Source organism: Macrobrachium nipponense, chromosome 35, assembly GCF_015104395.2.
Source record: "Macrobrachium nipponense isolate FS-2020 chromosome 35, ASM1510439v2, whole genome shotgun sequence".
Lineage (NCBI taxonomy): Eukaryota > Metazoa > Arthropoda > Malacostraca > Decapoda > Palaemonidae > Macrobrachium > Macrobrachium nipponense.
Genome location: NC_061096.1, coordinates 51,317,274 through 51,343,442, shown reverse-complemented (window position 1 = coordinate 51,343,442; position 26,169 = coordinate 51,317,274). Strand labels below are relative to the sequence as shown.

The following is a 26,169-nucleotide window of genomic DNA, read 5'->3' as shown; positions in this document are numbered from 1 at the left end:
TACCTATGTACTTGACTGCTCATTTATACACTACTGCTCCTCTGCAGGCAACTGTTTCTATGGACTCAGCTGGTCCCATCTGTCTGGAATACTTTAGGTATTTCCCCCAATACCATATTTTCAAGCTTCACCATTGTCTGTATTTACTGGTTCCCTAATACATCTAGATATCCTTCCTTGTTTTCCCTGGAAACTAATTTCTCATTCCTGCTTGCATCTTCTACCATCTCTTGTTTGCTTAGAAGACCTTAATTTTTTTCATGGTTTTTCTGCTATTGATTTCCAGCTTACCTGTTTTCTCAGCCTGATCACAGAAGCATATGTTTGTACTCAGTATGTCTGAAGTGTGTTTACATCTCTGCTCCTGGTTGATGACTGTAATACTTGAGAAGCTGAGCATTCTGAACTTTATTTTAGAAAGTTTTTTAGTCTATTTGATTACTTAAAGAAAGAAAACTGGGTAAATGTCCCTCAAACACTGCTAAAATGCCTTTATGAGTAGCCTTCTTCCAACTTTTAAAGCTGCATCCCTTTTCAAGGCAGATTCTGCACCTCATCTGAACTGCTAAATATTGAAGAAAATAATTCATATCTTTGGCAATGATTGGCAGTATATCCAAGTGATGTTTATTGGTAAAAGTCCTTTAGAATCTTTTTTAGCATCTTCTAGGAAGATGTCAGAAGCATACACAGCAGCAAAACTGAAAAACACTAAAATGAGTTACAGCAATGATAAAAAGATATTTATGCAGATTTTGGAATCATATAGTACTATGGATTCATCTAGAACACCTGGAAAAAGTCTTTCAATAAACTCTTTTACATCTCAAACAAACAAAAAAACACCCTTTCCAACCATTAAAAGCAGGCCAATACTGTCACATGTCTGTTCACAAAGACCCACATGGTAACAATTCATTAAAAATGTTAAATTTATCCTCCTGACCAGGTTTCTTAAATGCAAAAAACACTCAGTAACAGTATGAGTTTACTTACCAGACATAACCATCAGTCTGTCTATTGGGACTATATTGTATACCCAAATAATGCTGTTCATTGTTTCAACATACTTTGATACATGCTGACCACCTGCACTATTTGAAAACTCTAGAACCAGGAAATCGCACAGGGTACGAACATGTGCTGCTAACTGCCTTGGACCAACACGCTCCAAAACTCTGAAAAGTATTTGTAACTTTATTATATAAGTCATGGCAGCTTTCAAGTTTCTCAGTAAAGGTTGGGATATGTACATGGCAGAAAGTAAGTTTGTTATTAAGTTAGATATAACATGGCAATAAAATCAATAGCAAAATCCTATATGAGTGTGATATCTGATTACCCATGAGGTCTATGCAGGACAATATATTCATATCAAAGATGCACAAAGCACATTATTAAAACCATGCAGCTTCTGGTTGTGAATATGAGAGATGGGGAGAAGGATACTATGTTAAGGAAGTAATTCATGTGAAAGTAAAAAAGGAACAAAAAAACAATGATGAAAGAATACAGATGAGGACTCAGACCATATTAAAAGTTTTTAATTTAGAAAAGAATAGAAAGAACTCACCCAATATCTAAATGTTCATATGATTCAGTCAAGAATCTACATAAATCAGATATCAAAGTAATCTATGCACTTTGTATCTGCACACAGTAGAATAAGGAAATTCATCAACTTTCCATTCACTTACTTGTAAGCAATTGGAGGCAATCTTTCTGGTCAAAGAACCATCTTGAAAAGTAAGCACAAGAACAATGGAGATGTGTTATGCTGAAGAGAAAAGTGTGCTATGATGTCATTCTCATTGCTCATTGACTTCCATTTCCTATACTCTTCTTCCACAGCTTTCTGTTTAAAAACATATCAAGATTGAAACAATCTTCTTAGACAAGTAATACTGAACTGCTTGTAAATAACAATGTTATCATATAATGTAAACAATGTTATCATATAATGTAAACAAAACACCATTTTCTAGTCTCCTTGACAAAGATACCAAAATCTAGTACAAATCCAAAGAAAGTAAATCTCTATTCTGATGATAAAGCAATTGTCTTGCAGATTTACCATTAATCTAAGATAATACATACTCTTAAAATGATATTGTTAGAATACAATAAAGTTTTGTACATACTTACCCGGCAGATATATACTTAGCTTATGTCTCTGACGTCCGACAGAAATTCGAATTTCGCGGCACACGCTGCAGGTAGGTCAGGTGATCTACCCCCCTGCCGCTGGGTGGCAGGAATAGGAACCGTTCCCGTTCTAGAACCAGATTTTCTCTTCCACCTGTCTCCTGAGGGGAGGCTGGGTGGGCCATTCATCGTATATCTGCCAGGGTAAGTATGTACAAAACTTTATTGTATTCTAACAATATCATTTTTGTACATGCAACTTCCCCGGCAGATATATACTTAGCTGATTGACACCCTTGGTGGTGGGTAAGAGACAACTATTTACTGAATAGACAGGTAAACAACATACGTTGTAGGTAATAAATAAATAAAACCTTGGTTCCTACTTGTTCAGGCGGAAGATTCCATGGCTAATGCCTAGGAATCTGCTTCGCCTCAAGAGCCTCAGCGAGGATGTGACCTAGGCTAAGAGTTCTTGTGGGTCTGTCGATGGGGTCTTATCCATTTACTCGACAGAGCCTCTTACATGACAATATGCCTATGCCTAGTGGCATAATTAAGGAGCACAACACCGATCCCGATCACCTGATCCTAACACGAGGGTTAGTGCTTAAGTTGAAAAGAGTTATCCCCAAACTCCTTTCAAACAACCCAAAGAAAAAACACGACGTTAACTAAAATTTAACTCACTAGTTAAGGATCAGTATCGGCTCCCTATCCCAGCAATGTATCCGCAGACACGTATCAATCAAGAGAGAAGGATCTCTCGTAGGTTATCTTGACATCCTTCGGATATGGGAAGTCAACACAGAGTTGCATCTCCCGTATGTGACAGCTAATATGTCCTTATGACATATTGTTAAGGAAAGAACAAGAATACAGAAAAGCTCGCACTTCATGCACTTTTAATTCTCAGCTGTTTGAAGGAATCATCAATGCACTTGTCAAGTGCTTAGGAGATCACATTGTCTCAAAGAAGGCCAGGGCATTCTTTGATATAGATCTCTTCTGGGTGAAGCCTGGAGCCTGGCTAGCGCCTCGCGCCTGGCTGGAGCCTTGCGCCTGAATGGCGCCTAGAGCCTGGCTGGAGCCTCGCGCCTGGCTGGCGCCTCGCGCCTGCTGGCACCTGATTTGGCTCCTCCCTCCTGGCTAGCGCCTCGCGCCTGGCTGGAGCCTTGCGTCTGGCTGGCGCCTTGCGCCTGGAGCTTGGCAGAAGACTTCATGATTACTGTCTATGAGTCTGCATGCCTCAAGAGTTTCAGCGAGGTAGGGACCTATGACTGACAAACCCTTCTGGATCATGTCAATGGGGGCTAGCCCGCTTACACGACAGAGCCTTCTCGGATCGTGCCAATGGGGGCTGACCCACTTACATGGCAGAGCCTTACCTGTATCATATCAATGGGGACTAGCCCTCTTACATGACAGAGCCTTTAGGTTTCTCTTTACTGGAAGGAGCCTTGCGCCTGGATGGATCCTCAATTCCTGACTGGAGCCTAGCTTTGAAGGAGCCTGGCACCTGGATGGCGCCTGGCTGGCTTCTAGAGCCTGGCTGGCTTCTAGAGCCTGGCTGGCTCCTAGAGCCTGGCTGGCTCCTAGAGCCTGGCTGGCTTCTAGAGCCTGGCTGGCTCCTAGAGCCTGGCTGGCTCCTAGAGCCTGGCTGGCGCCTCGCGCCTGGCTTGGCTCCTCCACACTTGCTGGAGCTTCGAGCTTGGAAGAGTCTCTCGGCTGTCTGGCGATGTCCACATCGGACACTCTTATATCTGTCCGATTTGTTCGCCTCTGGCGCATTTGCGCCAGGTTGGAGGCCCGCTCCTTCTCAGTATCCTGTCATGACAGAGTTCCTTGGAACTGTCCGCCTCTGGCGTTTTTCGCCTGTATTGGCATTTGGCGCTTGGCTGGCGCTACATTGTCCGAGAGTCCTGAACAACCACATAGTTTATCAGGAGACTGGAGAAGGGTGGAAGAAATTCTTCCCCTTGAGCTTTTGGCCCCTGGCAAGGGGAGGTGATTTTATCAGATTACACCCAGTTAGACGGACAGGATATCTAACAATACGAGAGAGAAGAGTCTTCCTCCGAGGAGGATCCTCGTGAACACTTCTTTTGCTAACGATCTCTTCTTACATGTTGATGAGGTTCCTCGTTGCAGAATCTTCCCTATCCTTGCCCGAAGGAAGGGAAGGAGTCTGGAAGTCGAAGGAGGGACTGAGCTGAAATTGGGCGGAACCCTGATTTCTAGCTCTTATTGTATTCTTCTGAAATACCTTCTGGGAAGCATTTTTGAGCCCTCATCGCACACCCGAAGACTCTGTAGGCAACGTTTAAACCATCTCTTCTTCTGTAGATGAAAATGTAAGTACCCTGCCTGGCAACTAAACTTCTATCTGAAAGCGTTGCGTCAGGAATAGAGGGATTTAGTTCTTTTGCCAGACATACTATGCTGGCAAGAACCCATTGCCGAGTCTCCATTGAATCTGATGCGAGATTCCAATGCACAAAAAATTCACTTGTCTTCTTGGTCGTTTAGGGCTAAGAGAAACAAAGAATTCCTTCATAAACTTCCTCAAAGAAGTTTGATGAGAGCAGTTCCATTTTGTCGGAACACGGAATCTGTGGCCACAAAAAAAAAAATTCCATTCGAAGTACATGATATCCTACTCTTGTCGTATTGCGGTATCGTATAGATCCCGAAGATCTTAATCCTCTGTTATCTCTAAATTCCCCTTGTAGAGACAGAGTATAGCCTTTTACTGCGTTCTTTGATAGCAGATATATACATAGGTGATTCTTCCCTCTGAAAGTGAAGAAAAAACTTCGCTATGTGGTTCACAGAGGTATCGGAAGAGGACAGTTTCCTCATTCCATCTAGCACGATCTGCAGCAATTCTATGTCTTAGCCATGACTATTGTCATTTACCTTGAAAAATCCTCTCATTCATGTCCACTTCTGGTGTCAGTCTGCACATGGAAAAGACTCAAAGTGGAGAGGTTTTTCAGGTCTATTTATAATAGATTCTGATAGAATATCCAGATACTCTTGGAAAAACCTTACGAAACATGCTGTGAGAAGAACGTGACTTCTGTGAATCCCAACTTCTCTAAGGCCAAAATGAGGCATTCATCCTCTCTTCCTTGACGCCCATTTATCTTAATATCTGTTAAGAATTTATAACTAGGGGAAAAAAGACTAAAGTTTATTCCCCTTCTTTAAATTAAAGATGTCGTATATTGCTACCTCTCTTGGTTCGAGGAAAGGAAGCAGTCTATAGGAAGCCTGTTCGTCTTCTACCTTGCGAAAAGATCTATGAAGACTTTCCGCAGGTTCTCAAAACTCTTTTCAATAAATGTTAGACATACGTTAACAGTTATTATCTTCGATCGGAAGAATGGTTCTCACGGACATGCAAATCTTGTGCATCGAACCTTTAAGGATCGTTTACGTTCCGTGTCTGTTCCCAAATAGGTTCTCTTTTGTTAACGCGAACAGGGGCGAAAAAAGAGATTCTCGATGCTCTTTGCGATATGAGAGAGTCGTGGAATTGGCCTAAGTGATTAAAAAAAATCATTTCATCATTCCTTGTAATGACCCCTTTCCGATAAATGGTAACGAAATCAGGAACGAATCTTGCCGTTACCGAGCCTCCGAGAGGCTACTGGTTGTTTGTTTGTTTGTATGGTGTTTTTACGTGACTTCCGAACCACGTCGAGAGTGAACTTCTATCACCAGAAATCCACATCTCTCAACTCCTCAATGGAATGGCCGAGAATCTAACCCGCGACCACCGAGGTGAGAAGCAAAACACCGAAACCAACCACTACCTGGACTCTTAGGTTAATAACTAGCTAAAACGAGAAAATATCTTGGATGGTACTTCTGGCGCATTGCGCCAGGCTGGCGCTTCTGGCGCAATTTGCGTCCAGGCTGGCGCTTCTGACGCTTTGCGCCAGGCTGGCGCTTCCTTCTAGTTCTTTTAAGGTTATGTGCCAGAACCTCTGTGCCCTTATGGTACGACATCCTTCACGTGTTAATTCCGTTCTTAGTAGGAAAAACTTTTATATACGTAGTACAGTCCATTCAGGGAAACAACTTCTGCCACTAAGAGAATGTTTCCCATCCGACTCACCCAACTTCTCTTGAGCATATCCGATTCTAAAAAGGTTGTGTGCGTTTCTCGAAAGGATGAGAGAATTATATTATTTCGTGCTCTGCCGTATTAGACTCCTTTATAATACTGTCACATTGTGGTAAACAACATTAATCTAGGAAGGAAACCTGAAGGTACTAGGAATTCTATAGTTAACCTCGGTATGCGCATAAGACTTGACCATACCGTAGTCTTAAAGTGAATTCTCTTCTACTATCTTCTCTTCTCACTAAGCATGTACTCTAATAAGCCATGCTTTCGTAAGCATGAGAGCATCATATAATATAGAGTTCCGCTGCGTTAGAATCCTTTAATAATGTTACATACAGTAAACAGCATTGAAAGGTTGTAATATCTTTCTTATTGAAAGCTTCTTAGCAAAAGGCAGACAATATTTTATTTATGTTTGCTTAACTATCCCCTCAATCCGAGGCTAAAACCGTCGATTGTAGAGAGAACACGGTTAGTTTAATTCCATCCCGCAAGGAGAGAGACATGTCACCAACCACTCATGACCGACACCTACATGTTACTGCGTTGGTCTCTAAGGCGCGATAGCAGTCTCCGTTAGCCGTCTGGCCTTACTCTTCCAGAGTTGCCAGCTACTCCATTAAATAAAGGAATCTTATAAAATTATTATCGAACTTCAGGAAGTTCTTATTAATGCATATTTAAGCGAAACAAGACTTCGATAAATCTAGAAGCTAAGTAGGTGTTGTCTTAACAACTCCCTTTAAGCGTAGTCCTTCCTAGGAAATTCTGGAAGGATACTGATAATTGAGTTGCTCTACAAAGAAGTAACTACGGTATGTGTGATTTGCCGTATCGTATTCTCATACAGCAGATACTCTACTACCTTCTTTCCCTGCCGAGGCAGATAAAGGAAAAATTTTTAACTGTCTTCTTTCTTTTCGTTAATAGAATGATAGAAAGAGTATATATATCTCCTTAGGAAGGAAGTTTAATCCAGGAACTCTTTAAATCTTCGTGATTTCCTCATAATCGCGGAAGAGACAGAATTCCTGTTCGTCTGTAGGGTTTACGGAAGGAAGTAGATATTTCCTATCCGCCATCATACCCAAACGTCGATGAGATTCTTATAAGAAAAACTCCCAAAGCGCTTGCCTCTTCATAACGAGGAAGAGCATGAATGAAGGAGTGTGTCCGCATTACTCAAAGAGGAGCCTCGCGACTGACACCTCTCTCTTAAGAAGATTTGGAATATTCTGGCGCCTGGCTCCTTGCGCCTAGCGCCTGGATAGTTTCCGCCGCGCCTGGAATGTTCCGCACGCTAGAAAGGAGACTCGCTCCTGGAACGTTCGCTTGTGTGGAAGGTCCCGTGCGCCCTGATAGTTCCGAGCGCCTACAGACCCCTTTTAGAAAGAGCCTCTTGCCCGGAAACGTTCAATGGAAGGATCGTTCTGATTGCCACTGTACTATAAGGCTCTTGCTCTAGCCGTCTGTTTTTCTGTTGCAATTTGCGCCCAGGCTGGCGCTTCGTCTCTTTGAAGGCGCCTTGCGCCAAGAAAAATTTTCTAGAACGCGGCTCGCGCTCAGCTGCTAGAACGCGGCTCGCGCTAGTCTGTTTTCTGGAACGCGGCTCGCTGCTGGCTGTTGGAACGTGGCTCACGCTAGCTTGCTGGAACGCGGCTTCCTAAGTTCCTGGCTGGCTCTTGCTCAGTGTTCTCTTAGTTTTCAGAGAACGCGCTAGATCATCAAAACATATACATTCTTCGTCTTTTCGGATGTACGATGAAGAGACGCACTTTTTTAAGGATGCCTTTTCAATGGCTATCCTTGGCAGTCTGGGACGCTCTACAGAACCTGCCGAGGGGACGCCTGACCGGTGGGGATTCTCTGAAACCCCCTTACGGCTTTCGACATTCCTTCTCCCCTGGGCTTGGGAGCTTGAAAGAGGTCTAGGCCTGGGAGCGAGACAGAGCCGATCAGACGCACCCTCCACTGCAATGGGGAACACTAGTAATCACTTCTTACCTTTCAATAGCTCGCATTTTGAGCCACAATCCTTGTCTTCAAATTGCAATTATGAATTTGAAGTTTCTGCGAAGTAAGAAGGTGATGAGGATGCAACACTACTAGTACGTTAATACTCTAATTGCTCGTTAGTACGAGTTTCTAAAAAACTTTTAAAAGAAACGTATCTAGTTTACTGCTTTACTGACTCCCCATAAAGTAGGAAGTCAGTATATTTCCTCAATCAATTCTAACACTTATTACACATATTAATGAATAAATATTAATATTTCCCTTTCTTGCAAACTATGTGAGTGTCTACCGAAAATTTCGGTAGTTACACGTCATATATTCTTCGAAATTTTCGAAGCCAAATTCATTAAAAGTTAATAAAAGCGTATGCCGAACCAAAGACCCAGTACTTCCCTGACAAAAGACAGCGCAGAAGATCGATGCGATGAAAAACGAAAATCAAGTCAGGAGGTAGCAACAACATATGTTGACACTACCGCGACAGAGAAAATCTGGTTCTAGAACGGGAACGGTTCCTATTCCTGCCACCCAGCGGCAGGGGGGTAGATCACCTGACCTACCTGCAGCGTGTGCCGCGAAATTCGAATTTCTGCCGGACGTCAGAGACATAAGCTAAGTATATATCTGCCGGGGAAGTTGCATGTACAAAACCATGTCTTCAAACAGATATACTTATTCATATTACCCAATATTTATGTATGCATGTAATATCCAAAACACAAAATATATTATAATACAGTATAGTAAAAAAATGGACAATTTTTCTGAACCACAAACACAACCTGTTATGTCTTGTCTAACACCCATATTCTTATTGGATACCATGTACTATCGAACTTCTTTGGTGGTATCTTTGTCATCTGAAGTATACACATTCTCTTTCCATAATGCAAAGAATTCCCTTGGTATCCTTACTGGAATTTTGATAGGAAGAACAGCCATTTCCTTCATGTCCAATATTACTTTGTTTCAATATTTCAATATGTACTGTATTATAACTTTGTGTGGTGGATGTATTAAAAAAATTAAAGGACTTTATTGTTGTATATAACAATTATCTACTCTCTAAGTATGTGATGACAAAAATTCATTCCCACAGCAGTTAAAGGTGGAGTCTCACACTGAACTTTCAGCATTTCATTATTCATGAGGGACAACCATTTTTTAGATATTGTCATGACCTCATAGATTATGAATGAAATCTGTATCTAAATTAATGAAACTCTGTAATGGTCTTAGTTTTATCAAAATGACCCAACCTAAGTAATTAGGTCACAGGCAAGCCTATGATACCAGTCGAACATTTGTAGCATAGCCAGTTCATAATGTGTCAATTGAGTGACAGCTCAGGTTAGCCCTGACTTTATAACATAATCTGCAGAGAGTTTCCTTCAATACAGAATAAAGGAATTATTCTGTATGAAAGAAAAGTATGCATACTTCCAAAAAAAATCAACAGCTATGCAAAATATCATTATTTTCTGAACAATGAAACAACAGAAGATTTTTTGTGATTAACCCTCTTACGCCGATTGGACGTATTAAACGTCGAGTCAAAATGTCTCCCGTATGCCGATTGGACGTATCATACGTCGGCTCAAAAAAGTTTTTTTAAAAATTCGCGGAAAAATACTTATAGGCCTACCAGCCGAAAACTTTTGTATCACGCGCCTTGGGGGATGCTGGGAGTTCACGGATCAAGGCGTTGTTTTTGTTTACAATCGCTACGCATGGCGCGCAAGCGCGAATTTCTTTCTTATCGCACTAAAAAGTATCAGTGACACATCTCGGAAATTATTTCGTCACTTTGACATAATTATTGCACCATTTTAAAATATCCTTTACATGAAGTATTATATATGAAAATGTGCGCAATTTCATGCACAATACAACTAAAAATACTCATGATTGTAGCCTTTATCAGTTTTGAAATATTTTCATATAAATAACGATAAGTGCAAAAATTTCAACCTTCGGTCAACTTTGACTCTACAGAAATGGTCGAGAAACGCAATTGTAAGCTAAAACTCTTACATTATAGTAATATTCAATCATTTGCCTTCATTTTTCAACAAATTGGATGTCTCTAGCACAATATTTCGATTTATGGTGAATTTATGAAAAAACTTTTTCCTTACGTTCGTGCGATAACTCTTCCGATAAATTTTTTCGTGCGATTGTCCTAATGTTGCACCCTTTTAAATTTGCCGTTACATAAAGTTTTATATATGGAAATGTGCGCAATTTCATGCACAATACAACAAAAAACAACCCATGGTTGTAGCTTTTATCAGTTTTGAAATATTTTCATATAAATAACGTTAAGTGCAAAAATTTCAACTTTCGATCAACTTTGACTCTACCGAAATGGTCGAAAAACGCAATTTTAAGCTAAAAATCTTATATTCTAGTAATATTCAATCATTTACCTTCATTTTGCAACGACTTGGAAGTCTCTAGCACAATATTTCGATTTATGGTGAATTTATGAAAAAAAAAAACATTACGTTCGCGCGGGTAACTTGCCGAAAAAATCAGAATTTTTTTGTGCGATTGTCGAAATGTTTGCACCATTTAAAATTAGCTGTTACATAAAGTTTTATATATGAAAATGTGCGTAATTTCATGTAGAATACAACTAAAAATGATTGAAGGTTGTAGCTTTTCTCTTTTTTCGAAATATTTGCATATAAATCACGATAAATAGAAAAAAACCAGGTTCGGTCAAATTTGACTCTACCGAAATAGTTGAAAAACGCAATTGTAAGCTAAAACTCTTACGGCCTAGTAATATTCTGTCATTTTTTTTCATTTTGAAACAAATTTGAAGTCTCTAAAACAATATTGTGATTTATGGTGAATTTTTGAAAAATATATTTACCTTCACTCCGCGCGCCGATTCGCGGCCGCAAGTCTCCGAAATACGTACATGGCATTATCCTAATATTTGCTCCTTTTCATATTAGCCTTTTTATAGAGTTTCATATATCAAAATGTGTGCAAATTCATGAAGAATACAATAAAAAATAATTGAAGGTTGTAGCTTTTTCCATCTTCGAAATATGTCCATATAAAAAAATATATATATTACAATTTCGACATTCGGTCAAATTTAACTCGTCCGAAATGATCGAAATCTGCAATTCTAATCTAAAACTCTTACAGTATCGTAATATTCAATCATTTGTCTTAATTTTGAAACAAATTGGAAGTCTCTAGAAACATTATTTAGAATTACGGTGAATTTTTGAAAATAACATTTTTTTACGTCCGCTCGTTACGATTCGTACATCATTTTGTGATAATATTTTTCCGGTTTGTGCTTTTATTGTTTTACAATGTATTATATATCAAAATAATTGCAATTTAGTGTACAATACAACGCAAAAAAAAGTAACTGGTTAGCTTTGACCGTTTTCTGCACAGCGTGATTTGAATACAATTATGTATGAATTTTTTTTTTTCGCTACCATATATCGCATTATTTACATATGATAATGATATTATTTTTCATTTCTGATGGTTGCATTCTAAACTTCAGGCAATGACAAAAAAAGGAGCCAAAAATGAACTCTTAATCTTCAAAAGTACGCGCGCTGTAATTTTTTGAAAAAATTATTTTTTCCACTTCCGCGCTCACTCCAAACCAGGCCCGGCATACGGGAGACGTTTTGATTTTTAGGGCTCCGTCGTAAGAGGGTTAACTAGGCCCACCATAGTAAACAGTGATTAATAATGTACTTCAAAACTACAAAATGCAGAATTATCACACCAAATTAATAACCTTTTCATTATTTTTCTCCAAAACCATTTTTCTGTTTACTGGCTAACCTTTACAGCCAATAGTAACATTATATGATTTACATAACTGCAACTTGGGACTTTAAATGGATTAAGATATGGGTCATTCATCTTTGTTAGTGTGTTAATTTTGACAGAATCTCAGTGTTCGTTAGAAACATCCATGGAATGAAAATGGAGCAAAATATTTGGAAATCTACACAAAATACATTTATCTATCAATGTTTTCATTCAAGATCTTGTACTATGTGGTTAACTCACTGGCTATAAAAGTCTTTCTGGTATCTAACAAAATAATTGCTTGCCATGGTATTCCGTCCAATTTATTTCCATAAACATACAAAGCTAACTTCTTTTTGGAATTATGTACCAAAAAATTATAACCGCACAGTACTCTGCAATAGACAACAAGAAATATTCAACAACTTATGTGGACAAGTGGAAGCAGAGGGTATTCCAGTCTCATTTAATACCATACACTTTGCTAATTACTGTTAATCAAAAAACATTTCTGTAAGCTAATATGGAAGTGTAAGTTTTTATAATTGTAAAAGTTCCATGTATTCACCCATTTATCTTTAATTACCAGCTGTACATAAACATCATCTGCATCATTTATTATTACTACTCAATTACATCTAACTTAACAAAAGAGTCCCGGAAACACTGATAAAAAAACACCCAAGTTCTCTATGCAAAATGTAAACTGATGATTTATTTGAATTCAGAGGAGCTTGAAATGACAAATTTTCTGAGACAATTTGTATTTTTCATAGCTACAAACCTGAGGTCTTAACAATAGGATAATTTCTAGTGCATAGCTGGATCCGGTTAAAAAGCAGATGAAAGCAAGGAATCTTGTGATATCTGGCAACGCATGAGTAGCTTGGGTTAGGAGTGGTCAAGGACGACACCGCTACGCCAGTCTCTCCAAACTCAGGACGACTTAACAAAACAGAGGAGGGGCATTAGAGGCGGGCAGTATAACGTTAAGACCCTCAGGTTTGTAGCTATGAAAAATACAATTGTCTTAGAAAATTTGTCATTTGTTCATGACGGAACAAACCTTCGGTCTTAACAACAGGATACTCATACTTGGAGGGAGGTACAAGACATCCTAGAATGGCTGGGGGCCTACCCACCAGTCCAGCTCTCAAAAGAAATGGTTCTTGGAGAGGGACTGAAGCACATTGAGAAGCTAGATAAATTGATATATAACCACACAGAACATGAGTGACATACAATGATATATGGGATAACCATTGTATAGGGAACCAAAGAGAAACATTGACTGTCCAATAACAAACCAAGACACCAGGGTTTGTATTACTTCAAACTCCTCCTTGCCAAGGAGTGGAGCATATGCTACCAAATAGCAGATAAGATATTTGTATATTGCACGACCACACTATCAGTATGACTAACTTACTCACCTGTATCAGACCAGTCCAGCGAATGACGTGTCTATTCCTTAACCCGCCTGAAGGAAGAAGGAAAGGTACAAGAGAAAGAAGGAGACTAGCCAACTCACTCATTCTCTCATCCAAACATTCATCTTAAGTAAGATACAAAGGTGCCCTGTTGGGCAGCCACCACAGGACCCAGGGAAAATGTGTCCGTAGATCTGTGGGCAACATCCTTAAGATAAGAGGTGAACGTGGACTGGCGTAACCAAGTACCAGCGCTCAAAACACTATGTACAGCCAAGATCTTTTTGAAAGCCAGAGAGGGACCAATACCTCTAACGTCATGTGCCCTAGCCTGCACAGACGTGGTGGTGGAATCATCAAGGGTCAAGTATGCCTGTCTGATGGCTTCCTGTATCCAAAACGAGATAGTATTCTTCGTAAGGCCTGAGGTAACAAAAAGTCTGCGGTAGCCTGGTCTAAGGTACCAAGTACTTGTAAGATAGCAACGCAGGGCCCGGACAGGGACAACAAAAGCTCTTGAGCATCACCACCCACAAAGTTATTCAGTGATGGAATGGAAAACGAAGTGAACCTGTCATCATGCACCGAGGGATTTTGGGTCTTGGCCACGAATTCCGGGGCAAATTCAAAGGACATCGACCCCCAACCTCTGGTGTGCTTCACCTCATAGCTCAGACCGTGGAGTTCTCTACCCTCTTGGAAGATGCCACAGCCAGAAGGAAACTGTCTTGAGTGTCAGGTTCCTCTCAGATGAGCAACGCAAAAGGGCGCATATGGACTCTTAGTGAGGCTCTTAAGAACAAGGAAAACATCCCACATTGGAGGCTGAGATCTCTAGGAGAACTCGACTGCTCAAACCCCTTAACTAGCAGGGAAAGTTCCCAGGAAGAGATGTCGATACCTTTAAGGCGTAACACCAAACTCAGTGTCGCCCTGTAGCCTAATGGCAGAAACAAACAAACGTTTCTTGTCTCTCAGGAAGGTTAAAAAGTCTGCTATTCGCTGAATAAAAGTTGAGTGGAGAAAAACCCGGTTTACGACACCAATCACAGTAGATCACCCATTTGCCTTGGTAAACTGCGGAGGTCAATTTTCTAAGACTGCTGGACATGTGCCCAGCTGTTCTCTGAGAAAAGCCTCTCACTCAGAGGAGATACTTGATAGCCTCCAACCTGAAGAGACAGGGATTCTACAGACTGGTAGAACCTTTCCCCATGGGGCTGACACAGAAGATGTCGCCAAGGGGGAAATCTCCCTCGGAACCTCTAACAACAACGACAGCAGATCTGGAAACCATTCCGCCTGAGGCCACTGAGGGGCTACCAAAGTCATCCTGAGACCCTATGAACTCACCAGCCTGTTCAGAACCTGACGGATCAAACAAAACGGAGGGAAGGCATACACCTCCAGTTGTCCCAGGGATATTGGAATGCGTCCTCTGCCAATGCTAAAGGATCTGGAACCAACTGAAAACGAACACTCCAGCTTCCTGTTGAAGCGTGTCACAAAAAGGTCCAGCATATGGGTCTCCCCCAAATCTGGAAAAGCTGTCTGCCACCACTTGATGAAGGGACAATCCTGTGCCCAGGATCTGATCCTGACGACTGAGTTTTGTCTGCGACCATGTTTCGTTTCCCTGGGATAACCTGGCTGAGAGCTCTACCGAATTGCTGACCGCCCACTGGTGAACCTCAACGGTCAAGGCGTGAAGTTGATGTGAAACCAGGCCTCCCTGTTTGTTCACATAGGCTATCACTATGGTGTTGTCCAACATGAGAACGACAGAAAGACCCTCTACCTTCCCCTGAAACTCCTTCAGACCCAGGAAAGCCGCCTTCAACTCCAAGACGTTGATATGTTGCTGCTTGTCCTCCAAACTCCAAACGCCTGAAGCAATAAGGCCGCCTAAATGAGCCCCCCAACCTGTGAGGGAGGGATCCGAAGAACAGAAGTAAGTCCGGTGGGAGTGAAAGCAGAGGGACACCCTCAACAGATTCTGGTCGTCCAACCACCAACAAAAGTCTTCTCTCACTTCCAGAGACAGAGGAACCACAAACAGGGGAGAGTCCCCCACCGGAGACCAGAATTCTCCCAGTCTCCATTGCAGAGACCGAAGATGAAGACGCCCATGAGGGACCAGCTTCTCCAGGGAAGACAACATTCCAAGAAGAACCTGCCACTGATGAGCTGACTGATGTGACTTTGACAGGAAGTTGCGCGCTACCGCCTGCAACTTCTCCAATCTCTGATCCGACGGGAAAATTTTTACCACTGTCGTATCGATGACCATGCCCAGGTAGAGAATCCTTTTGAGTGGGTACTAGGTTCGACTTTTCCTGGTTGACTAATATGCCCCAGGTCCAGACAGGACCGAAGTAGACGATCCCTGTCCTGCAGCAGTTTCTCCCTGGAAACTGCCAAGACTAACCAATCATCGAGGTACCTCAGCAAACGGATCCCCTGAGAATGGGCCCATCTTGACATGAGAGAGAAGACCCTTGTGAACGCTTGAACTCAAACACACACAATAAAAGAAATGAAACGGGCAATGAACTGGGAAAAGGCCAAGAAAGGTGAAACACAACTCCCGCCCGGGCGGTCAAAAGAAAGACTGGCGTAGCGGCGTCATCCTTGACCACTCCTAACCCAAGCTACGCAAGCGTTGCCAGATATCACAAGATTCTTTGCTTTCATCTGCTTTTTAACCGGGATCCATCTATGGCACTAGAAATTATCCTATTGTTAAGACCTAAGGTCTGTTTGCGTACGAACAAGTATTAAGTCATGCTGATCTGAAAATATTCATTGACATGCATTACAACTGATAATAATATTTAAACAAATGCCACCTTACAGACCTTTAATGTATGCATATTCTCTCTGGGCGTAGCACATTGTTGGTAAAAATCTGCAATAACTTGAGGAAAACACTGCAGCGTATGATTCGCCCATGTATGAGGAGTATGGGTCATGACTGTCTTCAAGAAATCAACACACCATCTTGCAGATTCACCTGTACTATCACAGCCTGTTTAAAATGTGAAAATTTTTTTATAAGACATTGCTTAATTCTAAGTACAGAACTCCAACATATGATCCAGTTGGTAAAAAAAAAACTAAAACTTTCAAAACTCATAGCAAGGAAACTTTAGCATTTTAAAATGTAATAAAACATCAGCCATTTTACAGAACTACAACAGATTTTTTTAAATGTAATTACCAGTAACATGTATGGCTCTTGCCATTGTCAGAACAAGAACTCTATTTAGTTCCTCAGAGTCAGTGCTAATAAGATTGGGTTTGGATTCTGGTGAAAAGAAACGAGTCAGACTTGGCATAACTTCTGAGTTCCCAAGCCCAGTAATCAAACGCAAAGCAACACTCCTCCAAGCTGTAAAGAAAATTGGAACTTAGAATGCTTACATAAAGCTTCCCTAGCCATCCCCCCTTACATTTTGTTGGTAAAAAAACCAAATGCAGATTTATGCCTGTAATCATAGCTTCAGAAATAGAGATCTCTGAAATGACATGCAACATATATTTCTATTTTTAATAGCAACAATGACCTCTGTAATTTCTTGACTCCTCTGCATTCTTTGGGTATGTTTATCACAGCAAGCCTTCAATGAGAGTAGGTAATAAAAGAAGTGACTGTCAGTTCTGTCATGGAATTTAAACCAACCAACATGATATTGTAAAAAGGCATCTCCAACAAACTATATGAAGGATAACAGTTCTGTTCCAGCGCAGGTGTCACATTCAGATACACCATTACTACACCTAAGATAGACCATCCTTCTCAGTCTCAATTATTCAAGCAAAAATTTTTCTTTGTGCTGAAATACAAAAGTTCTAAAGCAAAATAAAAAAAAAAAAAGGGGCCATGAACCCCATGGGATTTAATGCTAATATACATCCAAATTCCAGCCTCAATTAAAGGCATCTACAACAAAACCTTAGTCCTTACTGATCTACAGAATAAAGTCCAAAAGGCCATGACAAGTTGCTTTTTATATGACAATCTTATTATTTTCACTGTCTTTCAGATATGTACATCACTTCACATGACTATCATTTTCATACTACTCATTACTCTTAATACTTTTTCTTCTTTTCCAAATATAACTTTCATGTGATAGGTTCTTACCTAGACATAAGAAGCCAAGCTATAGACAAAATATGCATATATAAATGTATTCACTCTCCATTTTTTTTATGCCAGTTCTGTAATATGCATTTCCCTGGATATCCTATTGTATTTTCTTAAGCTTATAATCCCAAAATGCTAAATATGTGTATGAAAAAACATGTAAATTATATGTTTTTATCACTTCCTTACACAATGAAAAAAGAAAGAAAAAAGGTCAAAAGTCTAGCTGTATCCACTCATAACTTTACTAATGTGTGTCAATATGCAACTTTGTAAGGCAAAAAGTTGTAGAAAATTGTTTGTATGCTTGTGTGTGGTGTGATAGTAGCATATTTTCCTTGGAGATTCCTTATTTTTCAAAGAAAATAAAAGTTTCATTGTATTCATTACAGATATGTATTTGTAAACATGTATATTTACTGCACTGATTTTGGTAACCTTGTGTTGTACAGGGACCAAAATCCCATTGTTTAGTTGTGTAGTAGTTATAAAAATAAATTAGTTTCAAGGAAAACTTTGTCTGAATAACCTTACATATTTCCACTTGAAACCATCTGCCCTTTATATTGACAGAATACCACTGGGTAAATCAGGGAAATTATGGTAAGTGAATAAGAGTGTAATGATTCCATATGCTTGCATGCTATATGTGTAACTGAATATCACAAAAAAGTTAAAAGTCTAACACAGCAAACAGACTTGAACCCTCTTCTTACCATAAATGCAGCTGTGTAATCTGAGTCATAGTATTGAGTGGAACAGCTGCCATGTGGTGAATAGTTGACAGGAACTGGACACGATATTGTGGTGCGAGTGATGAATACGATGAATGAACATCTCTAGTAAGGCATGAAGGATGCTCCACACATGGCTTTTGAATACTAATGATAACAAGTTGGCTGGGAAAGATAAAAAACACAGTTTTAAAACAAAGCCTTTCACTGGGTACAAACCTATAATTTTTCATAATGCTGCTTAACCTGATCAAAGATATGAGTCATAGTAAGTAATCAGTATTTTAAAAACAGCTGTGGTACTCTGTAAGGGAAATCCCCTCTTACCACTCTGCATACATACTTGCTTTCATTTACTTTATGACTGATCCAAAGAAATGTGCTAACCAGAGAGTTTAGGAGTTTAGGAGATACTCTGGGTTTCAAACACCTAATAATTAACAATGGTTATTCACGAGATGATCACGTATTTCATTTTCATGAATTTCAGCCCCAGTAAAGAAGAATATAAGAATACAAGACATTACCAAAGAGGCAGATTTAATATCTACACTCAAAGCCAAGCCAAGTTATGTATGGGCTGGAGTCATGGTGGCAAATACCTATTATGTACAAGGAACTGACATGTAGCTCATTTTAGAATGTAATAATTTTCATAAACCAAAAATAATATATCGATGTAAACATCAATATTAATTAAGTAAATTTACTGAAGATAATTTTACTTACTAATAAAGGTCTTAATTCCAATACTTTCAATTTCAGTGTACACCAGCAATCGGCATAAGTTTCAATCAGTGCTGGCGCCAGTGCTACACTTGACTTGTGCTGCGCTTGTTTACATTATATGCTGTAAAAAAAATTATACAAAAATAATCTTTCCCTAAGTGAAACTCCAGATTAACAGATTACTTATATAAGTATGCACTTAGAATGTAGTGTAAATCATCTTATACATCACTACAACAAATATAAATTAAAGCAAGAAAAACTTTAAAATACTGTACCTGAACAATATTATGAATAAGGCTCATTTTGACATGAACAGTAAGTGAATCTAAAAGCGTCATACTAAGCGGGGTTGTGCTAGCATGAGCTACACAGTTAATCCCAGGCATTGGAACGGTAGATTTTTGGTTGCCTTGAATACTTTCCGAAAGTGTTAAAATGGGACGCTGAAAATATTCCTGAAAGCAGAATAATCACAAAAATCAATATTTTGGAAGTATTCCTATATGAAACAGATCAAAACCAATGAACAAAATTTGAAATATCTATCAGAGTAAATGCAAATTAACAAAATATCAATGTACATCTATTACACATTTGAATCACTAAGAGCAAAGGCTTTGAGAGTACTATACGTACTGTGTTTGTGGAGTATGCATTCAACAGGAGAGCAATACGGTAGTCAGGAGTTGCATTGGGAGTTAGAAGTGAGAGCTGAGGGTTGTGAGCCAGTCCTTGAAGAAATCTGCAATTAAAAAAATTTTTATTCTTAGTAAAAAAAAAATACTGAATGAGTAAAATGGGCATCTTTTCAAATTTGAAAACTTTATGCAAACCTGCAAGAATTAACACTCACTCATTATGATTTCTAAAGACTGTAGGCAAAGAACGTGGTGTTTTAGTATTGTCAGTCTGAGCCTTCTTCAAAATATGCATAAGAATACACATGGCAGACATCTGCATAGCACATTTTGGATCGGTATAATCAGGTACAGGCAGAGGTTCTGAATCAGGATACAATACCTCTGAAAAAAAAAAAACTTCTTAGCTGAAATCTCAGTTTAAAAACTCTCATTATATATTTGTATGATTTTCATAAAATACTTACAGTATACAGAATTTTTGCTTCAAAACATGAAAACTACATAAGATACTTTAAAAATCAAAATCAAAATAAAAGAAAAAGACTAACCAATAAGCCTTAACACAGGGAGAAAAGTCAGAAAATTGGTTTTTTCTGTATGCTGCCTGACAGAAACTGCAGTAAGACCCACATCAGGTGATCTCGTCCCTGCTGCTGATTACCTTTCCCTTTCAACTGTAAGAAAAAAAAATTATATATATATATATATATATATATATATATATATATATATATATATATATATATATATATGTGTGTGTGTGTGTGTGTGTGTGTGTATATATATTTTAAAATTATATGCAAACCTCATGGAAATTACTTTATGGCTTTGCATACGCTCACTGGGAATCAGGTCAGTGGCTAAGAAATGCTTTTAAGGTGTATATGACAGCTTTACACGCACATTGTGTGCCACCTGACTGAGGGAACTCTTCATTAACTTGCTAGAATTACAAAATATTAGTATTCAACAAGGGATCAGACACTCCACCTCAAACTGGTTTCTGTACCTAATTATTTTTGCTACTTAAAAAGAAAAAATATTAAATACATAAAAATATGCTGAATTAAAAACCTAGCTTTTGAAATGACAAACAATAAACTTAGGAAAACAGGAAATGATCTTCAAAAACTGTTCTCACCAAGAACAGCTGATCTCCTGAAGCAAAGAATGGTAACTGATGGGTAATCTATTCTAGGTGCCCCAATAAACACCTATCCCTAGCTCACAGGACAGTAAGGTTGTGTGTAGTGATACTCTATCACTGACTCAGCAGAAACTGAGCTAGGGACACTAAGTCATAAAAGTAAAGCCCTTATACATGTGTAAACCTACACCTAACTTGTTGATAAGAACAGAACTTCCCTCATACAAAATACAGATTAAAGGATGCAATAAACACAGTTTTTTATTTGTATACTACAGTATTACCAATTGAAGAAGGTACTACCAGATCCACTACTAATATTGGTCCTAATAAAAATTCCATTAATGGGTTACATCCCAACAAAAACATTTACTACAACTGGCATCTCCAGACCTTGCCATTAAATCTGTTGAGTTTTAGGTTATATTTAAAGATGTGGACAGAGTTCTGTTCTTCAGTACAAGAATTTAAACCTGTGTAATTGCAACATTCTATGATAACTTGCTTCACAGTAAGAGGTGGCTCACTAGAAATCTGCTTTCTGGAAAGGACAGTGGAGAGAAATAGTTTACATATATGCATATTTTCCAGACTTCCCGGTTCACCTGAGTCAATGGCAAACAATTCTAGCAATTACTTTGTATCATCAATAAAGCCTGTCACTACCCCTCTACTCTTGTCATGGAAACTTTTAGCTCATTAATGAAGAATAACAGGTTCACTGAAGTGTGAGGTGAGGGGTTAGGAGGAAACTGTACTAAACTCACCCTAGATTTAGTGAGTCAACTGAAGAACTGGGATTATTCAGAGTAAAACAGTGATGTTAGAACTAAACTGAGATGGAAAAAATTCTTTCACAAATAAAAAGAATTAGTGGTTAACTGTTTAATTTTATAATTTATATGCAGTGGTAATATGAAGAAACATAAATATAAAAAAATTACTAAAAAATCGTTTTGCTAAATAATCAAATATCTATGTTATATTAACCCTTATTTGTCTACCTATACTCAGAAGGATTAACTTCAAATGTCTCTATTATTTCAATTTTGTTCCCAAATTTTACTCTGAATGAGCATGTCTTTCTATGTACATAACAATCAATTCATTTACTATCTGAGACACTGTAATTTTAACATAGTAAGTAACATTTTTTATAGTGTAGTCACTGTTTCATCCTTAGAGGAGTACCCTTTCCATGGTCTATCCAGAGCTCCATGGCAACCAGACTAATGTCAAAGAATTCTCTTAACTGGTCTTATGGCTGGGTATGTGTCATGATGATAAACATTATTACATGTGAGTAAAGATGGATTTAGGATAACAGGGCACTTTCTGTTATCCTCAGCAAACGCTGATACCCAGTTTTCCTACTATGTCAAAACCGTAAGAAGAAGTGGTTATGCGCATACGGACCAACATATTGTTTACATTTACATACAACCAAAATCCAACCAAGACGCCATTTCCTTTCTGGTCAGTCAAGAAACCAGAGCTCAGAGAAGTCAAATCTTCATTTATTGATTCAGTTAAGTGCATAGTTTTAAGCTCAAGTTTAAAAATTCTTTATCTAGACTGTAGCGCAATGGTTTATTGTGAGTAAAAAGCTGTAATCGGCTTATTTCGTTGGCGCTTCGCGCTTCTTAGAATTGATGATCGTTAGGTTAGGTCTGAGAATTTCGTTGTTCATTTACCTATTAATTTCATTACTGAGGTTGATGAAAACATATAAGTTGAAAGCTAATTGTACAATTTTACGTTTCAGTTAAAAATTTTGTCAGTTTATAGAGGAACAATGATTTTAGTGTGTGTGAAAAACTATAAACAGTTGTTTTTTCGCCAGTACTCAACGGCGCTAGCAATTTAGGATCGTTAGCGCCGAGTTTTGTTTTTCGCTTATTGATTTCATTAGCAAAGTTCATAGAAACTTCCAACTTGAAAGTTGAGTATGTAATTTCAAGTTCCATCTGAACATTTTTTAGACCGTGGAACAATGATTCTAATGTGCATGTGAAGTCGTAAACCGGTTTTTTGACAGTACAAGTTGGCGCTTCTTACAATTTGCAACTGTTAGCTGTTTGTAGAAGCAGAAGTTGTTTTGAAGAATTTATCATTCTATTTGTTAGTTTTATCTAAAGAAACATTCCACAAAAATAGATAATTTGTTCAGATAACGACGTCGGCAATAGACTACCAGGTCAGATAATGATGTCTGCAGTAGACTACCAAGCAGTAACTTACAGTCTTCAATTCAGTGAGAATATATTGGTTAGCCTGTGGATATTGTCTGTAGCCTATAACCTAGGATTATGTATCCTTAAGGGTGAACAAAATATAACTTGGATTAGGCAGTAACCAGAATTAAGGTAAGTTTTGGGGACATATCCTGTTAGGCTATAGGCCTAGGCAGTAGCCTAAGTTTACACCAAAGTCCTTAGGATTAGATAAAAGGCTACAGACATTTTCCCCATTTATATAACCTGTCTTAATACTGTACGCTATCATGTGCATACCCCTAAAAGAGAATTAAATAATCTATAGATTTGAAAAATAACATAGGCTAGGTAATAGGCTAGTCTATAGTCGATTCATTTAAGGTAGATTCTTGCGCCTACGAGACGTTTGTTTGGCAGCCTCTGATTGGCTGGTACGGGAGGTAGGCCGCTTCGCTCATTAGGCCGCTCCTGTTCATTGTCCATCATTTTCCTCTTGTGGACTTAGAACATGCAGTTTTATGTTTATATTTCTTCATTTACTCCACGTTTTCCAAAAGATAATAAAGTTTTGGTCATACAAAGGATTTCGGTATAATTGTACAACTAAATAATCTTTTCCTGAAACCAATTAGATAAAACAAAAACAAAAGGAATTACAACGAGTAAAAAGTGAAGAGAAAAAGTTTCATCTTTACACCTGTTTTTAATATTCATCCCAAACAAAAAAATTTTTTTAATAAGTCATAAGATCAAGAGAATTAAAACTTGTACTTCATACATAAAATCACCCTGAATATGCTATGCTTTCAGATTTTGGATCGTGGTAATATGTGAGGAGAAAAATGAAGAATGATGTCTTATTATGTTGCAGCCGTACATTGACTCAGCCTGATAGGAAGTCAATCTTTCTTAATTATTTGTTGTTTATACTTCACTGAGATTATTATTTCATATCACTCAAATAAATCTCTGATGTCTGTTTCATTTGAAAAATATATTCATAAATAAATTAGAAACAATATCTTGAAACAACCCGATTAAAGTTTAGGTCCGAGTTAAAGAGGTGGTGAAGTCGTCTTTCCACATAGTTCAACTTCTTTGCTGGATTGAATTCCCCCGCGGCCCACATGGGTCTGAGCTAACGATACCAGATGCATCCATCTGATTATTATTATTTTTTCCTTATCAGATATGCCCAGACATACTATATGATATTGGATTTAAAATGTTCGACAGTTATAATGTAAATTCTGTGTATTTATTTTCAGAAAATGTAATAATATAACATGGTAAATATTGTCGAAACTGCAACCTTTTATATCGCTAATTGTCAACACAAATCTCTCGCTGAGGCGACAAATGCAACGACGATGCCTGGCAGATCTCATTCTCTCAGCAATACCGTCAAACTTGAATCATTTACTGATGCAACATAAGACATATTCTTTATTTTCTCCTCACATTTTACACGCATCCAAAATGTGAAAGCACCAGCGTATTCAGGGTGAATTTGTTGTATGAAAACACAAGTTTTATTTTATCTTAATCGTGTTAATGATGCAAAATCCGATGATAAATAAAAGCAGGTATAATGAATTAAATGCTTCTCTTTTCACTTTTACTCGTTGTAATTCCTTCGAGTTTTATCTTATTGATTTCAGGAAAAGATGAATTAGTTGTACAATTAATACCGAATCCCATGGTATGACCAAAATTTTACTATCTTGAGCAATGCGTGAGTTGATTGAAGAAATATAAACATAATTTTGCTAGTTTTCTAAGCCACAGTAGAAAATAATGAGACTGAGCGAGCGGCCTACCTCCCGGTACCAGCCAATCAGAGGCCGCCAAACAAACGTCTCGTAGGCGCAAGAATCTACCTTAAATGAATCGACTATAGTTTTAGTAGACCAAAACCAGTTAATCAGGACTAGACGATAACCTACACTAGGTGATAGCCTAACTATAAAAGTTTCACATTAGTAATTTGTTTTATATAAACCAAAAATGGTAGGTAAGTACCCCAATTGGACTATTAGGTAGTAGCCTATCTTGAAGGTTAAAAATTATGCCTGATTAATCCCAAACCTTTCAGGTAAATTAATCATGATTAGACAATAACCTATAGTAGGTGATAGCCTAGCTATAAAATTTCACATCAGTGAGTTTCATATTAGAAAGCTACTGTTTTATATAGTAAACCAAATAGCCTTGGGCTAGATATAAAAAATCTGAGTTAGATAAAGGTTGCTTGCCTTACTATGAATTTGCATATAAGTAACTTTCCGTTTTTATATAGCCTTTAAATTTGATCTACAACAGTCTGGATTAGGCAACACCCTATACTAGGCTAAGAGAGGACAATTTAGGAACCCTCCTATTGTTGATGTACTAAGTATGTATTAGTTTGGCCCAAATAGCCTAGGATGGGATACAAACAGTATCCTATGGATAATTAAATAACCTAAAACCCTTTAAATACAGTGGCTTAAGCTAACTAAACAAATTAGTACATAGGATATTAGTCCAAATGGTATGAAAATTCAAATTAAAATTTTACATAGCTAGTGCAAAAAGACATATACTGTACAGCCATATATGGCTGTCAAAAATGACAAATTTTTTAACCAATTTGTATTTTTCTTAACTTACGAACCTGAGGTCTTAACATTAGGATAAATACTCAGCGCCAGCTGGAAACCGGTAAAGTTTAAAATAATTGTGTACGCAAGGGACTATTGGCATCTGTGCTTGGTCACGAGACATGTGGAGCCACCCATATACCCCTCATTAACTCGTGACCCCGTTGGTTATTCTTCCAACCCCAGGTTAGTTGATAGAGGGGTGGTTAGAGGTGGGCCTTTGTATGTTAAGACCTCAGGTTTATAAGTTATGAAAAATACAAATTGGTTAAAAATTTGTCATTTGTTCATATACAAAACAAACCTTCAGTCTTAACATTAGGATAGACTTACTCTTGGTGGGAGGTAAGTACTATTAACCAACTGGGAGCTTGCCA

At 38.4% G+C, this 26,169-nt stretch overlaps 2 protein-coding genes and 1 pseudogene across 2 annotated transcripts in view; all 3 read right to left on the bottom strand.

Annotated features, from left to right (window-relative positions):
• The window catches only part of LOC135208342 (mediator of RNA polymerase II transcription subunit 23-like), a 242,334-nt gene that overhangs the window by 121,273 nt on the left and 94,892 nt on the right, over positions 1-26,169 (bottom strand). The window lies entirely within an intron of this gene.
• Positions 1,013-18,322, bottom strand: LOC135208157 (mediator of RNA polymerase II transcription subunit 23-like). Its single transcript, XM_064240298.1, has 5 exons — positions 18,259-18,322; positions 16,751-16,921; positions 16,389-16,558; positions 1,698-1,855; positions 1,013-1,178 (listed from the first exon to the last, which is right to left on the bottom strand). The coding sequence occupies exons 1-4, from the start codon at positions 18,320-18,322 to the stop codon at positions 1,727-1,729; spliced, it is 534 nt and encodes a 177-aa protein (XP_064096368.1). The 3' UTR covers positions 1,013-1,178; positions 1,698-1,726.
• On the bottom strand, positions 19,253-22,473 carry LOC135208156 (mediator of RNA polymerase II transcription subunit 23-like; annotated as a pseudogene).